The sequence below is a fragment of the Myotis nattereri genome, assembly GCF_964212035.1.
Source record: "Myotis nattereri genome assembly, chromosome: 20".
Lineage (NCBI taxonomy): Eukaryota > Metazoa > Chordata > Mammalia > Chiroptera > Vespertilionidae > Myotis > Myotis nattereri.
Window position 1 is genome coordinate 9,722,561 of NC_138096.1, and position 18,912 is coordinate 9,741,472.

The 18,912-nt window shown below is 41.2% G+C and overlaps 1 protein-coding gene across 1 annotated transcript in view; it reads left to right on the forward strand.

Annotated features, from left to right (window-relative positions):
- The window catches only part of USH2A (usherin), a gene marked incomplete at both ends in the record, with an annotated part of 391,806 nt that overhangs the window by 192,129 nt on the left and 180,765 nt on the right, over nucleotides 1–18,912 (forward strand). Inside the window, 3 exons of the mRNA XM_081114388.1 lie at nucleotides 6,930–7,089; nucleotides 8,828–8,999; nucleotides 13,982–14,129. Coding sequence (XP_080970514.1) covers nucleotides 6,930–7,089; nucleotides 8,828–8,999; nucleotides 13,982–14,129 — 480 coding nt within the window. The remainder of the gene's footprint in view (nucleotides 1–6,929; nucleotides 7,090–8,827; nucleotides 9,000–13,981; nucleotides 14,130–18,912) is intronic.

Genomic DNA, 18,912 nt, shown 5'->3' on the forward strand with positions numbered 1-18,912 from the left:
TTACATTGAAACCTAGAATGGTAAAAAAGAGTTTGGGGGGGAAAAAAACAAAACTTAAAATTCCAATAGTGTGTAGGGAAGTTTGTTTCCTACATCCCGACTTTTAAAGGCTATTTTGCAAAGATGCTATTCTTGTATTGCCCTCTCTACATTTTTTCTGCCCTATTGTGGAAATATATACAAGTCCAGCAACTCCTAGGGAAATACTACCAAATTTGCAAATATTTGAATATTTATCTCCTGTGGGAAGATTAGAAAGTCACTCTCTGGCCCTTGTGTAGCTCTACTATGCAAACGCCAAGAGGATACAGCCCATAAATTCTATTAGCTCGGAACTCTGGGTGTCAAAAATACACTATCTAGATAATATTAGGAGATTTCCCCCTCACTGAATCACTGCTATAAAGTTAAACTTGGTCTTCAAAATATAAATCAAATGAATGTTTTCTGTGAAGCTACAGACCTTTAGTGTCTGTCAACTGAACTTCCACACACCTTTGAGTAGTCATTTCTCAAATTCAGCATGTATAGAATTCCTAAAATCTGAGCATTTGGAGAACTAATAGTAAAATATTAATGCTAATATACGTTATCTTCAATTTTGTGTCCCTAAGTAGTTTGGTGCTAATATCTTCATTGTAATTTGTTGTTAATCAGTGAAACTTGAGCTCTTCCTGAAATTAGTTCTTTTTTATAAGTAGCAGCACAGACCCCATCATAGGAGATACACTATAATTTGTAATTTTGCACAAAAATTCTCAAATCATTTGCCATTTTATATTGTAAGCAGTATAAAATAAAGTGGCTTAGAATCATTGGCACATACTACATATCTATACCCTGTAAGCCACAGCATCTCGGAAGTTTGGAAGACCTAACCCAGAGCACAGTGTAATTCAAAAGACATAGCTGAAATTATCTTGTACACACCTTATTATCTGCTATATCTCAGCATATAAAATACATGGCAGATGCCCAACATATATTTGTGGAGTGAATAAATAAATGGCATAAAAGCTATTTCTGAATGTGAGCTGTGAGCATTTATAAAATTCAAAAGCCAGTTACTAATTCTATCTCTCATTGTCCAGAAGCAAGGTATATGGTAGAGGAGTAGTGTGAGGTGTGTGTGTGTGTGTGTGTGTAGGAGGGAGGGGAGTAGGGAGAGAGAAAGAGAACAGGGATACTGCTCTAGGGTTATATTATCATAAAAGCAACCAATAAAAAAACAGTCTTGGGCTCAATATGCTATAATTTATTGTAAATTGGGTATTGGGGGTACTCAGGAATCCAGACTGGAAGACAACTGGCTAAGAATGCTGTCGGCCTAAGGAGTTTTGCATGGAAGCCTTTGAACTCACCAGCCAAAGAAAGGAGAGGACGGGGGAGCACAGTTCATCACTAGCACAATGACAGTAGTAGTTCCCTTTCCCCTCCAAACGCGTGATTGTCAACTCCTAGCTGGTTGGGCTCCCCAGCATGTGCCAACAGTTACTATGTTGATGGAGGCACCAGGTCATTTGCTTATAGTTAGTTTTCTTGTTGCAATATTTTTTTTACTATTCAACCATCAGGAGTGTCCAAAGTGTAGAGTTGTAAGGGGATACCTATGAGACCAAAAATCCTTGTTCTCAGAGTGCCAATAGCACCGTGGGTACCCGTGGTTGGCATAAGGATGCTCACGAGAGAGACTTGTTTTTTTTGTGTGTGTGTGTTTTTTTAAAGGCAGCTGAGTAGACACAAACTAAGCCCACATTAAGGAGAATCAGGAGAGGCTCTGTGAATCATATACACTTTGAACAAGTTTTTTTATGAGAGGGGTGTATGTGGATCTCTATGGCGAGGCGGAAAACATTGTGAGCACAAACAAAAACGTGTTGAGTTGAGAATATAGTTTGGGTGCAGGGTTATAGATAAGCACTTACTAGGGCAAAGTGAGTCCAACTCTGCCAGTTAGTTTAAAGGGACGGAACCGGATGTTGGTGATGGGTAATTGCTCACCTAGTTAGAGAAAAGCCCGGTCCAGATTAAGGCTTTTATGAGGAGCAGAAGAACAGTGGTGTTCAGGCTAAAGAAAGCCTGTGTTTTTTATTAATTATAAGGTCAGACTCTGAGTTTTCTGGACCCAAAAGGCTGAGCAAGCAGCTGTGACGCAAGGGCTGCACAGGGGCAGAATGAACAACTTGACCTTCCACGTGCTTTTTATGGGGCCCATTGCTCTCCTGATGTCTATAGAGAAAACACCTCCTACTAGGTCGACCACCCAGACTGTGTTCTCATTGGACCTTAACCTAGAAGTGATTCTCAAGATGGAATTCCTAATGACAGAGGAGCTGTGGTCACTAGTGGCCAAATTGTTCCAACATTTAAGAATATTTTTTTTTTATTTCAGAGAGGAAGGGAGAGGGGGAAAGAGAGAGAGAAACATCAATGATAAGAGAGAATTATTGATTGACTGCCTCCTGCACTCTCCCTACTGGGGATCCAGCCTGCAACCTGGGCTTGTGCCCTGACCGGGAATTGAACCATGAACTCCTGGTTCCCATAGGTTGATGCTCAACCACTGAGCCACGCTGGCCTAGCTGTTCCAACATTTTTAACACCCAGGTGATGACTCCTAAGAGGGGAAAAAATCAGGAAGAAACTCTATTTTTTACTTGGAAGTTGTTAGAAAAACGACTTGATAACGTGCATTAGATCATAAAGATGCAAGAACTGCCACAGGAGACACCAATAAGAAGATATACATTTCTCAGTTTACACCAGGAGTTAAAAGAAAATCATTGCCTACTTATTGGTTCATTTTGTAAATTGAGATCAATGAAATTCTCCGAACAACAGCATGAAATCAATCGTAAAATAGCATATAATTCATGGCCAGTATTGTAAATTATAGTTTGCTCGACAGTAATCGGTGAGGTTTCCATGCGCTGGGGTGCATTTCCGTGTAACACGTCTCAGGATGATGCCTGTGGATCCATTTCTGATGCATATCAGAGCGATCTGTTTTTCCCTGTCCCCTCTCTCTGTTTGAGCTTATGCAAACGCTGCAATCAGGCAAATGGAAAACAAGATGGTTTTGTTAAGGGGCTTGATGAACAGTGGCCATACATTTTCAGGGTTCCCCCACCCTCCAGTGGCTGCGCTCAGATTTGTGTACATACCTGCAATTGTTTGAATCCATTGATCCATCACCTTGCCCTTGAAGGGCCTGATCACATCTGTGGAGACATATTACCAAATCAATTGCAGTTCGGCAGGGAGGAGAGAGTTACTATTATATTCCTCTTGGCTTTCAACATGAAATTGATGGTTTTGCTTAGGGCTTTACCCCCAAAGAATGCCTTAGTCCTGCTTCCCTTGGAACCACGTTTTCACTTTCTCAAAATAACTCTAAAAAAGAATCACCCGTGTCAATTGTCCCTTTTTCACCTAGCTACCCTCCTCCCCCAACCTGGAAACTCCTCTTTTCTTGCCAAGTTTTCCTTTCTCTCTTCCTCACCATCGCCTCCCACTTTCCCAGTCCAGCCACCTGTGCAGCTCCCTCTAACATGTATCATGTGAGGCTCCATCCCCTTCTTTTTTTCATGCCTCATTATTCAAAGGACAGGAGTGACACTTCATCTTCTTATGGAAATACATGAAGAATAATCCACTTCGGGGTGGACAGCGCAGGCATAAAAATGACTCGGAAGTCAAAAAAGCTATTTAATCAAAGACTGGCTTTCTTTGTACTGTTGAGTTTATAGTTTTCAAATTTTCCCAATCCAAAGGAAATCCTCAGTTCCTATTGTATCAGATTTCCCATAAGGATTTTTTGTGAATTAATTCATTTTAAAAAAAATCCAATGGGATAGAACATTTTAATTCTGCATAGGATTGGAAATCTTGGGTGTGGTTATCAAAGCATGAATAAAGGGCAGAATGAGCATGAAGCATAAATCTCAGTCAATAAGATATAGCTATGTCTGTATTTCTATGAATATCTGTATTTTTAATTCTGTAACTCGACCTCATATATGTGATGTTATGCCTACAGTCCCTCTCAGGGTCCCTCCTGTCCTTTGAAGGTGTGAAAGCTTGCAGGGTCATAGTTTTCAGTATTTGGGTGTGGCCATCCATGATGCTTCATTCTCTGTGCAAAGGGGCCACTACTGAGATCCCCCCTCAGATCCCGGAGGTCTCGTCATTGCTTCCGTGTCACACTTGGGGAACTGAACTCTCAGCGGTGCTTTCTGTGGCCCCGTCCTGCTGCACACACCAAGGTCTTTTTTTTCCCCTGGGTCCGTCTGCTGCCTGGGACTCTACCTTAGAACCAGGCGTCACAGCCCCTCGTCCCAAGATCCTGCACATCCCTGTCTCCTTCCTTCTTCCCTCCTTCATTCCATCTGGGGTGTGTGACGTGGAGGAAGGGAGGGTCTGTGCCCTTTTTGTTTCTCCTGATCGTTAAATCTAAACCCCCAGTGCCCTCCTATGGCTGTGTAGAGGGGTTCTCTCTGCTTTCTGACCAGTCACATTCTGTTTCACGTATAGTACCTATTTTATAGGTAAATGCAGACTTAATAATTTAATGGATGGACATTTAGAGGAGACTATAACTGAGGGAAAGGCATGGGGGAAGAGCAGAAAGGGAAAACCATATTGATATTTATGACAACCATATTGATCTTGACCGCATGGCACAGATACCAAATATTATAGAGGTTCAGAAAGAGCTGGACCCGAGGACTTCAATTTGAGACCTCACTTGGTTCCTCCAGATTTGCCCAAACCATGGAAAGAGAAAAAATAAAGAGGTCAGTACAACAAAGGAAGAAACAGGGAATAAGACAGTTATCGCCGAGGAGTGCCAAGGGTCCAGCTCATATTGGAAAAGGTGAAAGTGTAGTGGACTCTTCCGCATGTTCAGCAATGTCTCTCAGTCACACCGCACAGATATGAGAAGATGATACGGGAAGACTTATCCCAGGCTAGGGACTGAGGCAGCAGATACAGAAGAGCCTTGAGGAGGTGAGGTGTCCTAGAGACCTGAAGAACATGACTTTGAAATGAGTCATCGAAGATCATGGCAAGGGAAATGCAGATGTTGTGAATACCCTGGAAATGAGAGACTGTGGTAGCAAAGGAGGGACTGCATTAACGTGACAAATGGAAGGGGTGGAAGGTCACCAGTCTGTGGTCAGGCAGGGTAGATTTTAAATTAAGAGTCTAGGAAGTGGTTCTGGAGATGATCAGGTAGTGGGTCTAACCGTGCCCAATGGTGAAAAATGCAGTGGGATGAAGGGCATTCCATGTGAGGAAGTGCAAGTGGAGCCAGATTCGAGGATGAGTCATTACTGAGGATGTTGGAGTTGCCAAAAAGGTGAAAAAATAGAAAAGGGGAGGGGTATGATTGAAAAGGAAACCAAGCCAAAGTGTGACATAGGAGGTGTAACAGTGCCAACTGGGTCCTGGGCATACATTTTCTTAAATATTGAATTGATATTGATAAACAGTGGCTGTGTTTTCTCCATCTGTGATATACATGTATACCTTAGAAAATTTGAAAATATATGTAATAAATCATCCATGTGTCCTCACTCAGAGAGAACCACTGTTCACATTTTGGCATCCCTTATCTCCTGTTTTTGGTCAGTCCTGCCATGAGGATATTTTTTCCATTGATTTTTAAAGAGAGTATAAGGGAGGGAGGGAGAGGAAAGAGAGGGAGAGAAATGTCTCTGTGAGAGAGAGAGAGAGAGACATCAATTGGTTACCTCCCAAACACTCCCTAATCGGGGCTTGGGGATCAAACCTGCAACCCAGGTACATACAATCGCGCCAAGTACATGCACTCGATGAGAAGTTGAACCTGCGACCCTGTGTATGCATGTGCCGATGTTCTAACCACTGAGCACATGGGTCAGGGCTCCTGTTTTGTGTGAGTGTGTGTGTGTGTGTGTGTGTGTGTGTGTGTGTTTTATGAATCATTTGTGTTTGAGAATTCTTTTTAGGAATTCAGACAAGCACAGAAATATGACTGATGTTTACATCTTGGCAAAGTTGACAGGACTTTGGTGAGATTCATTCAATGAAATAATTGAGTCCCTGTGAAAAGGGGGTACTGAGGATATTTTAGAAATGGATTAGTAAATTACAGATTAGTTTATTCTAACACATGTATTCAAAGCCTATAATGTGTCAGGCATTGTGCTAGATACAGAGGATGCAAAATGAATGTATCACCGTTCCTGCCCTTACAGAGTTCACTCTGAGGGCTCGAATAAACAGAATCAAAGTCATAGAAACAGATCCTGATGTCGGCATTGTGAGCGCTGTGCTGAAGGTGTGTGCAAGCACCTTGGGAGGAAAGGAGAGGATAATAGCTCCATCTTGTGCCAGAGGTCACGGCAGGGTGTGTCAGGGCAGCTGCAGAAAGAAACAGGCATTGGCACTGAGACTGGGCAGCTTGAAGGTCAAATAATAGTTGCTCAGGTGGAGAAGAAAAGAAAGGAATTCAGCCGGAGGAATGACAAGTTCAAAGTCCTTGTTACAAGCTGTGTATTTGAATTTCAAAAGCATCTCCTGTAGTCTTCAAATATGTTTTAAAAATTATTTAAATGTCTCATTTATTTTTTAACAGAGTCACTGAACTAAGGCTAAACTCAGAAACCGATTTACCTGGCCAGGGACATTCAAAAAAACAGTCAAATTGTCCAAATGAAAAGTGAAGCCAAGAGTTTGACTGACACCTGTCTATTTTAAAATAACCATCACATATTTAAGGGGTGAAACAGACTCTGTTTTATTGGCATCAGTTTTGATGGCTATTGATTCTTATTTGAAGCTTTCCTTTCGCCGTTGTAAGAAGTAGGGACGTAGAGGAGGAGTGAGATCTTGGGAATAAAAAGTCTGATTGCAAATGCGTTCTTGTTTCCCGCACCCCCTAGATTTAGCAGTGTTCTCGCCCCACCAGTTTCTGCTGTGTGCCTGCACACGTGTAGGATGCGCGAACAGCTCCCTGGTGATGCTGTACACGGCACAGCTGCCACCGGAACATGTGAATCCCCCGATTCTGACCGTCCTGGATTCCAGAACTATAAACGCACAGTGAGTAGCAATATTGTTTGTCACACGGGGTTCATGCAGGAATCCCAGTGCGTTCAATCAAGGGAAGGGCTTGTGACATAGAATTAATTTCATTGTGATTAAATGCATAGGAGTGATTAGTTCAGTGGTGCTGGGAACCTTTGATTATCCCTTGCCAAGTTAATTTCCATTTTGTCTTTATGCAATCAGGCCGAGCTACATGTGTACACAGCTTCTGTGCAAACTTCACAGAGGGGGAAACTGACCACTTACCCGGCCGCCTTGAGCTTTTTAGATGAGAGGCATTGTTTGTGCTCGTTTGGAGTTAGAGAGCATAAATGTACATTTCCTTTATGAGGATAAACTGGGACCTCCGTGCTCCTTTGCAGTTGAAGTCAGAAAGGAACTTTCAGCTATAGGCAGGTTCAGATTATTTTTGATATTAGTAGATTTTATCCATTTCCTAATAGAAGAGGTACAAAGTATATTGCAGTACTGGGTTAAACCTCTCTTACCACCAGTTACTACTGTTTACATTCATCTCTCTCAGTCTCAATTTCTCATCTATGAAACAAGAGCTTGGACTCAATAAATTAAGATATTCATTCAAACTGAAAAACATTACTCAATCCCATTGTCCCTAATCTGAACTCTCTCATTGGCTCTCCTTTTTGCCCTAAGCCAATCCCACAGTATTTACCCCAAAGATGTCCCACTACTGTAACTATTTCCCAGTTTACCAATTTCTGTCTGTTCCATGACTTGCCCAGTTTGTGCTCACGAACACATTGGAACCCTTGTGTGGAATGCGCTCTACTCCTACCAAATCCAACCCGTCTATGAAGGACTCAGTCATGCCTCTAAGTCACATGTCACCTCATTCGAGAAGTCTTACTGCACTCTTTCAGCCCTTCCAATCCACAACTTCCCTGTATTCTAGAATTGCTTATTAACCGTTCCATCAATGCCCTTTTCAAGACTGTTATGCTATTCTCTCTCCCTCTCATTTCTCATAAGTGCTCAGATGTATTACTTAGCCCAAATGTTGTTCTATGGCTTAAGTTCAAAATCAAATGCTCACCTGAGCAGTGTTGCTTAATTGGTTGAGCACTGACCCATGAACCAGGAGGTCACAGTTTGATTCCCGGTCAAGGCACATGCCCTGGTTGCAGGCTCAATCCCCACAGGGGTGGGCAGGAGGCAGCCGATGGATGATTCTCTCTCATCATTGATGTTTCTCTCTCCCTCTCCCTATTTCTCTAAAAATGCAGTAAAAACATTTTAAAATATTTAAAAGTCAAATACTCAGACATTTTCGTATTATTATCTAATCTATAATAATAAAAGTGTAATATGCTAATTAGGCCGGACGACCTTCCAAATGAAGCCGGGACTGTGAGGGAAGCCCGGGTCCCAGGTGCCTGCTGGCAGCCAGAGGAAAGCCCAGGTGCCAGAGGGAAGCTGGTGCCGGCAGCCAGGGGAAGGAAAGCCTAGTCTTGCACGGATTTTGTGCATTGGGCCTCTAGTTAAAATTATAAGTAACTAGAGAACAGGCACTACGCCTTATCTTCTTTATACCATTCAGAATAGACATGTAATAACTACTTGGTTGATGTTTTTTAAGTGAATCACTTTGAGTGTTCAGTGTGTATTTTTGCTGTGGCCTGAGTCCAGGTTCACACCTGTCCTATAAAGGCTGTGCCCACCAGGCGTGACTTGAAGGAACGAGGATAATAATGCTGTACTTTTCCATTCCTAGGTGGAAACAACCAAGAAAACTAAATGGAATTCTGGAGCGCTATCTATTATATATTTCAAATCACATGCATGACTTTACCGTTTGGGATGTCGTCTACAACAGTACAGAGCTTTTTCAGGACCACACGCTACAGTACCTGTTGCCTGGCACCAAATATCTCCTCAAGCTGGGAGTAAGTTTGCTTTTCTCTGTCACTTTCTCTGTCCCCTTCCTGTCTCTGCTGCTTCCCTTCCCTTTATTCCATCTTCTCTCCCTCCCTCACTTAAGAAAACAAGAACAAACCCAAAAAACCCTCATGTATCGCTATTCCCACTGAAAACTCACTTCAAGCTTAAATGTGAATGATGTTGATCTAATACACTTATTTCATATTATGCAAAATGATAGAATAACAATCTAAGTCAGTAGGTTTCCCAAATCTAATTTAGGATTATCAGAAATTACTTCTTTTTTATTATTTGCAGAACGTCCTAATTGTTGAGGGCTTTTCCCAAAATGCTTAGATTAATAGGGTTATTTTCCCATGGAGCTTGTATTCATTTGAAAAACAATGCACAGTATGAAAATGTAGGTCTTATTTTTTCAATGAAGGTTTCAGTGACCCCCCCACTCCAATATTCTTGATCATTATTATATTCCGGTTTACATCACACTTCTATCTCAAAAGGACCATCACTTAATAAAACCCTAGAACCAACATAGTTTACAGATTTCTGTAGAGAGACAATAGACTTTTCTTTTTTCTCATGCAAAATTGCACTTTTATGCAAAGGTCTTTTAAAAGACCTTGATATTACTGTGGAATTTATTCCTTTTGTTTTTTGATGAAATATAATCTTTTTTAAGTTTAATAGCACATCTGAAAATAACTGAATATAAACATGAGATTGTCCCTATTTGTTTTAAACGCACTCTTCATTTTATAGCAATACCTATATAAGGATATTTGCTTTGATAAATGCCATAGAAAATATTCCGCTCTTGATTATGAATAAATTTACATTTATGTAGACACTGTGTATGCATTCATTTTACTTAACACACTCTTGAATGCTCTAAATATTATACCAAGAGAGAATAAACTACATTCAACCATTGCTAAGTGTCTGACCTGACACCATAAAACAAGGGCAATCAGACAATGTTCCAAACGCTGTCCGCACTGGCTCTCGGTGCCTAGGCGTTCCGCACGCCAAGCGGGCTCATGACCTGCAGCCTTCGTTACTTACTTTATCACCCAAGATGTTAGAAGTGTATTAACTCAATTTTCAGAGGCAAATCCACAAGTCCACACTATTTTCAAAAAAAGTAGTCATATCAAAATCTGGAAAATTCTCCACTGCTTAAAAGCAACCAGAATTCATTGTTACTCTCTTGGTTTTTATCAGGAGACAAATGACACAAAACAGGTCTACTCTCGGGGCTGTGCAATCCATGGAAACCCACCTGAGTCTCTCTATGTTTTATGAATCTGTGGTATCTTGAAAAATGAACAACACTGGATTGTGATTCCACTCCCCTGAGTTTCCATTCCGGTTGTGCCACCAACTGTGTGGCCTAAGGCAAATTTACTTAACTGCACTGAGTTCAGTGTTTTTCAAGCCTAGAATTAGGATTTTTGAACTAAATGCTTTTTTAATGTCTTTTTAAGTCCCAAAATACTATGATGCTAAAAAGGTGACCCCCAAACAATATTCTGTGGAGTCAGACGACATCTATCAGCCCCTGAATAATGTTGTTGCAAGATTGTAAAGATGTGGAAGTGTTGCCCTAACTCTTTTAGGGAAATACATTTGCTCACGTTATTTTTTATTTCACCATATTTATTAGGGCAGGAAATACACTGATATATGTTCAGGAAGTGTACTAAACTTAAAGGGTTTTTTACTCAACTCTGTTAACCAGTAAATGAAATGAACCAGAATATTTAGGTTTATCTTGGTTAATTAAGGGATTATCATATATTTCTCAGTTTCAACATCATAACTGGCTTTCAAGGTGGTAGATTAGTAGATGGAGATCCATATTCTCAGCCAAGTGGAGCGGCCTTTATAGATCATCTTAACATGTTGACTACGTGTTGGAAAACAACCTGCCGACAACACCTTTAAGCAGGCATTATAGGCAAATGCATGGGAGTGGGAACCGCTTTGATTCACTCTAGACTCAGAGCATATATGTTACTTCACATGGTTTTATTTGATTTTTCTTGTTGACTGGATTATAAACTTGAACGCTAGAGACTGTGTATTTCAAAATTCTGTCTGCAGAGTCAAGCACAGTGCCTGGTGGAATCTGAAAGCTCAGCAAATGATTCTTGAATGAATGAACGCTAAGCATATTGATTTCATAAAGAATCTGAGGCTTCTGACATACATTAATTTGCTGTAAAATGTCAGAGTCGGGGACTCTGTGATTTTAAACGTTTTCTTTCCACTAGAAGAAACGGCATACTGTGTTGTTACACTCGACAAATGGCGTCGTGAAGTGTGGTCGTCCCTAATAAACACAGTGCCAGCAATTAAATAAAGAAGATAGTGAGACACACAAGTATCCAGATATGTATGGTCTGGTAATTTTCATATCACTGCTAGACATTTGCCTCTTGATGAAGGTTGAGTGTTAAATATATTTCGTGGAAGGGTTTTTGGAAGTGACTCTTGGAAATGACCTTTTCAAAGGTCATTTATAGGTAATCTGGCCTTGTTCTTTTGCTTCGTACTTTAACATAACATCCTCAGAGCCTGCTTATCTGAAAGCACGTGATTGGAAAGAGAAGGCTAGTCTTGGTTTTTCCTAATAGGCATGATTTCAAAAACAGTTGATGTACTTTTATTAGTCACACATTTCATTAGACCAAAAAGTGAATTCCCTATTTGGTCAGAAGTGACTCATCATTTCAGGGTAGTCTCATGACTTTGCATTTTGTTAAATGGCCATAACATAGGAGATGGATAGAGACCACCTTATTTTAATGGCTCAGGCTTTCAAAGAGTTTGCCATTTCATAAAGGCATCGTTAGTCAACCCCACTATTTTGTTTAGATTTTCCAAGCCAGAATTGTAATGAGCATTCAGTTGCATTGAACTCAGTGGCCTCTGGTGCTGGCGGGTCAAACCAGATGCTGATTGGTTTAATTTCATTTAGATGATATGAATTATTAGATCATTTGGGATGCAACCTTAAGAGTATGTATTTCCCTATAGATGGCAATGAGCTATTGTACTGCTCTCTCCACACCTCCAAATCCCTGCAAGAACAATGTGGAAAAACCCCAAAATATTGTGCAGGTAATTCTGTCATTTCAGCAGCCCCTGGATAAATTCTGCTTCATTCATTTACAAGAAAAATAACCTCAGGCACTCTTTAGACCCTTACGAAGTTCTCTGTCACATTACTTTTTCATGGATCTTCCCCGACAATCCAAAGAGCAGTCCTCCCAAACCAGAGGTTGTTTATCCCAGAAGGTATCCTAAAATTCTCAAAACCAAGTACATTTTCATTCACATTCTGTTTTTAAAAATACATGGTTTGATGTCCCATAGAACAGTATTTCTCTGGGAAGAGTTCACTGGGAAAAGCCTGAGGCTCTGGTTGAGAAAAAGAAAAGTGACAAGTCGCCAGTCAGAATTAAACCCCATTGAGATAGGAGTTTAACAATAAGATGCTGCAACCTTTCCCCCTCCCAAGGCCAACCTCTGGGAAAAGATGGATTTCTCTCCTGGGGACGGGAAAGAAGGCTCTTGGGGCCACTTTCCCATGATGACACCACTGTCCCTCTGGCCTCCTTCCCGGCCACGTTTTCTGGTGGACATTCAGCATTTGGAAATGTCCTAACCTTTCTTTTTTCCATGTTCAGATTGTTCTTGGGCTCACGGTGACATGTCCTAGAGTTTTGAGTCGGGGTTTGTCCACAATGTCAATTGATCCTTCTTTATTTGCAAAGAAATCTGTTCTCAGGAGGAGAATGGCTTCTCTCTTCCATACATATGCACAGGCCACAGCTGAGAATTAGAGGCGGCCCACCGAGGTTAATTAGGTCCCCAATCTCAATGCAGTGCCATGCCCGGGCCACTGTTTAACCCGTCTGAACCTGGCTGACGCTGCTGAGAAATTATCCTGAAAACCTGGACTCACTGTCGTATTTTTCCCATAGCACGCGAGGTAGAGCTCCATGTCGATTGACCATATATTGTCATTTGTACCTGTAATAAATAGTTTGCGTTAATTTTGCAAATATTAAACTTCACTATAAAAAAAAAAATCTCTAAAAATCAGTCAGCTTTCTCCTGTCTTCAGGGACAAGAATATCGTCTGCTTTCAGTACCAAAGGTCATTCCCTCATTATCAAACTGAAAAGCAGGTACAGGCCCAAAGGATAAAGGCGTATTTTAACTGTTTATATTAGTGATATCTACCTTTCATGAAAAGGGACTCAGTGTCTGCTTTTTACATTGTCCTATGATTTTTTTTCTTCTTTTTCTTACTGATTTAGTAAAATTTAGTGCATTTTTGAAAGATCCTTAAATTTCACTGTGCAAATTACAGTTGTAACCTAGAGAGACGCTAAACAAAGCTTAAGTGCAGTTTTCAAATATCTGTGTTATTTATTAAAGATATATTTGTCAGCAAATTTAGTGTAGAAATCTCTGTGTCTGTCTCAGTTTCCTGCAGAAATGCTTATCCAGCAACTTAGGGAGTAAAGATATTTTCCTAATACTTTTAAACATTTATTTGGGGATGATTTGGAATTTATTATGAAAGTGCACACAGAAGTTTCCTTCCATTTCTGGTGTTAGTGATACCTTATGAGCTGTGCGTGGGGGGAGTGACCCTTTTAAGTCTGTCAGCCGGTTAACAAAGCCCATTTCCTCGGGCGCATAAGTAGTGATTTGACCCTTTAAGCCAGTAAGCTGCCACTCACCAGTGCCTTTGCTATTGATTTATGAGAAATATTGTTGTGTTCGATTACACGGTTCTACTTTAAATATATTGGTCGCACTGTAGTAATGTGGAACACGTGTATTTTGTGGGATAAAGAAAGCTTTATTTCAAAGAATCTAAAACTCTTAGTACGAATTACTTTTCTTCAATGTCCATCTAAACTTTTGGGACACAGGCTGAAATGTGCCTTTTTCCACCATTTCCGTTCAGGCTTGCACCGGGGGCGGGTGCGCAGTGAGTGAGCCCAGTGAGGCCCGGACGGAGGATTGCTCACCGGAAGGCGTGCCCGCCCCCAGAGCGCACTCCTATTCACCCCACTCCTTCAACATCTCCTGGACGGAGCCTGAGCATCCGAACGGTAAGTGAACTCTTTTAGCCTGGAGTCAAAAAGATGATTAGCAAAGGTAAATTAATAGTCTAAATGGCAGCGTATATGTGGAGCTTAATTTTTAATGATCATTTTAGCACATAAAATACCTGAGATAGCATCTTGGCCTGTAGTTGCGAGATTGTGGTTTTTAGGCTAACACACAGTTTTAGTGGCTCAAAAGTGCTCCCTTTTGATAGTTCCTGTGTACTGCATCTTCTTGTTAGCATGTTCCTGGAGAGGTGAGGAGAACCAGCAAGGATTCCGGAAGAAGGCCCCTGTGACATTGCCATTGTATTTGCAATGACTTACTGTTTTCAACAGTCATTCACTCTTTCTGGGAGAGAGAAGCAGAGAGGCAGAAAGTTCATGCACACATTGTATTTCAAAATGCTTTTGATTCAATAAGTTTATCCTAACAGAGATCACTAGGACCTCCATATTTTTAATATATTCATAAATATTTCATTGTGCTGTTTTTAAACAATGCATACATTAAATATACATATACATTTACACTTGCCTCAGGTGAAAAAGATTGTATATGTTTCTAAGTGGTACACACATCTTTGAATAATTCAGAGTTGTTAGCCAGTTAAAGTTTACTTGAATAAAATCTTATTATAAAGAGTTTTTGTAATAACTTGGGGTGGAAATTGCTTGATTCATTGATGGACAATGTTTTTATGTTTCACACAGCATAGGGTCATTGTTCCAAACTGCAGAAGCTTATATATAACATCAAATTTTGTTCCTCCTTAAGATAAATATCAAGAGGACTTTAATCTCATAGAAACTGTTTTAAGTAACTCATTACTGAACATTGAAATGGCCTCATTTAGCCTAGACAGAAAGAATGAAAGAAAAAAATTGCAACTTTATTAGTTTGTCTTATGTTTATTATGATATTAATTATTCCCGTCATCTCGTTTTAATTAAACTTTTGACAAATGCAGTAGATATATTGGAGGTGGTGGAGAGAGTTTTAATACTCAAAGTGAGTGATTATCTTTGCTATTGAAGTTATTCCTGCACTATTACAAATTTTCTAATAAAAATAAATGAATGTCCATTTGATACTTACATTAAACAGTGAAAAATCTTGTCATACTTCATGCTCCACAAAGAAGTCTAGTCCATGGGTGGCAATGGATATATTAATGATTTATTCCAGTTGGAATGTTGTTAAATGCTATGATATGATTTTCCCCGTGAACACTTTCATGTCAGTTGCTAGTTGCAGCTGGCTTTCCGGCTGCACTTGGAATCATAAGTTGAATAGGGAAATACTTTCTGTGTTTCAGAAAATCTTTATGTACTGTTTTGTGCATTTAAAAGCATTTTTAAAATGTATTCATTGAACAATAAGAATTTGGGGGATTTGGGTGATGTGTGTTAACACTTCTATCATATTCTATGGTCCAGTGTTTCATCTTATCAGAATCTTAAAATGTTTCTTGTGGGAAAATGATTAGATATTTGAAGAGTAATCGTTTCATTACACTATTTTCTTTCTTCTCTTCTCTACTTCTCTCTTTACTTTCCCCAAATTTACCAGCATTTGCTGTCTACTGTCCATTGCCTCAAGAGGGGTGATCTGATTATTGGAAACATCCCATTGACTTGGTCATCACAATGCGGGTGACTATTTAACACACCCCTGTATGCCCTATCTCTAGGCTCTAACTTAGGTTGAGACCTCTCCTCTTAGCACCCCTTCTGGAGACCTCCACCCGGATCTCAGTTACACTATACACTCGGAATATCCAGCGGGTTCTCTGCCTCTCTGTCTGCCCTCTCTCCTCTGATCCCTCACTCACTGTAAGTGCCACTCACGCACACCAGCCAGGAGCCTGGGTGGCACTCGTGACTTGCTCACCCCGATTTCTCTTGCCACACTCCCCCCAACTGCGTCTTCTCATAAAGGCGCTAGTGTTTATCACCCAGAAGACATCAAGAGCCTCCATATGCCGTGCTAAAATCCAAATTTGTCCATTCAGAGTGTATTTCTGATAACTTACTAGGTGTCATCATTCTGATGACCTACTAGGTGTCGTTGTTCTGATGACACCACCTCGAATTTGCCGGAGCCTTCCTCTTGAGGGTGTTAGAGTCTCTGGGGGAGATATCCATGCAAATAAATAATCACAAGGTAAGAGGCACAGGAGATGCCAAAGTGTGAGAGAAGAAGCTTCCTGAGGAGGCCCACGGCGTATGGCTGTGCCATCCCTCGGCTCCTCATTCAGACGTAGTGAGTCCAGATAGGCACCTGCACTTAGAAGGCCATACTCTGTCACAGGTGCTGCTCGCCTGGGTTGGTATGTTCCACCCTCCAAAATCTTGACTCTGTTAGTCAGTTAGAGACATAAATAGATTATTTCACTAGGGCTTTATAAGCATGAAGAGACTCATTGAGAAACAGTAAACCCACTTTCTGTAATAAGTGTGTATATTTTCAAATGCATGCCTATATGTGACAAATATATATGGAATGCATGGAAGGTTCCCATGTGAATGCCCAGTTCTTTCCTGTGGAGCAGTTGGTGGCCTCAGCCAGCATGGCTTAGGGAGCAGGCCCTCTGCTTTTCGTTACAGGTTCCCATTTAAATGCTCAGCTCCTATCAAGAACGTCCAGTGATAAATCTTACCTAACCATATGGTGGAAACATCTTTCTGTGGCAGCTAAGTGGTGCTCCACTTCATCCTTTGAAAGGCATATGAAATCCCAGTGGCTGAGCCACAGCCCACATGGCCCATCTTTTATTGATGGGCACCTAAGCTTCCATGAATTTGTTATTATAAATAATGCTACTTGCTGTTAATTGCCTTGGTGTGCCAAGAAGAATTGAAGCACCAATTCCTTATCATTTGATTGACACCTAGGGCTTTGCTTTCCTTCGGATAAGCCCTGCTTCATTCTCCTCCTTGGCTCCCCACACCTGCAAAAAGGTGGTGCGGGCTCCGGCTGTGTCCAACCAGAGCCCTTTGTCCCAGAGTCCCTCTGGCAAAGGTGTTCTTTGCAGGCTGTGATTTGGGGCAGGACCTTTAAAACCTCTGAAAAGAGCTCCTTTTAGATCCGAGGTAGATGAGGGCTCCTCATTTTGTAGGGCCCGACCCTTCCTGTGTGATGCCACTAGCCGTCGATGAAAAGTAGCACAAGGAATGACTGTCTAATCCGTTGGCGACCTGTCTTGTGAGGATTGCAACTGCATAATTAGAATTACGTTTCCAGGGCTCCCAACGTCTCATGAGCCATGTTCCCTTCCAGAAGCTTAGGCCTTAGTGTCTGGAAATAAATGTTTTTTGGGGTTTTTTTATATATTTTATTGATTTTTTTACAGAGAGGAAGGGAGAGAGATAGAGAGTTAGAAACATTGATGAGAGAGAAACATCGATCAGCTGCCTCCTGCACATCTCCTACTGGGGATGTGCCCGCAACCCAGGTACATGGCCTTGACCGGAATCGAACCTGGGACCTTTCAGTCCGCAGGCCGACGCTCTATCCACTGAGCCAAACCGGTTTCGGCTGGAAATAAATGTTTTGCTCGCACTTGAAGTCTGCCTAGCTAAAGTCAGCATAATACCCGACGACAGCAAACTTACACGTCATTAACATTTAGTGACATTCAGTGAATTAAAAACACTAAAATACAGAATAGGAAATTCTTATTCTTTATGAATACTTACAGTTCCTTGTCACTATCCACTGTCTTTACCAGAGAACATTTCCCTGAAACAGTTTCCCTGTTACCTGTCACCCACCTGAGGGCAGGGGCCCTATGTCCCTAGTTCACCATTGTAGTCACAGCACTTGGCGGGGTACGAGGTGTCAGTAGATGGGCATTAAGCAGCTGTTGACTGCATTAATGTTCACTGAAGATAGAGACGATAATAAAATGGTAATTGTGTTGATGGGAGAGGCATATACATACGCAATCATACAGTACACACAAATGCACATTTACAGCACGTCTCCTCATTGTGTAACGGAGGTGGGATGATCTCAGAGGTGGGGGGAAGGCATCTCCCCCTGGCCTGCTGAAGGCTCTATGTGTGCTCTGGGAGATCCAGGCCCCTGGCGTCACCTGCTCATCAGTACATAGTCCAAAGAGAGGCCACGCGTGAGGCCAGGGCTCTTGGTTGCCTCCATGTGAAAGGGTATGTCATTGCCACCATCAGGATTAGGTGATGCGAAGATGGGCCTGGTAAGAGAAGGACAAAGAGAGTTGGGCCCCATTAGGTTAGACAAGGGTCCTGGGGTCTCCAGCAAAGAAAGAGCAGTCGAGGAACCCGCAGAAGCATTGCCATAAGCTAGCCTTCTGGGTTGGGCCAGCTTTGTGAGAATGAATTCATGGCTGTGTATCAGGATAGTGGCAGTGATATCAATAAGAACAGAAAAGTTTCAGGAAGTTAATTATTTTTGCAGACTTAAACATAGTACCGCGAGGACAACTAATTCTATTAAAAGAATTAGTTCCTTTTTTGAGTATATATATATTAGTTCAGAGAAACCAATGGACTATAGGTCTTTTTATACACATCTGATAGATGCTGTCCTGAAGACATTGAGGGTGATAGAGAAGGTAAACACATTTTTATAATATATGAACATGAAGGTGTGCATGTAAATATTAAGTACTCCCCTCATGCAAAGAAAGTATTTGATTTCCTGTTAACACAAATAATAATAGTAATAGCAATAACAATAGCTACCATTTATAGCTATGTGCCAGACATTTAATTCTCGTCAGTAGCCCATAAAATAGGTATTATT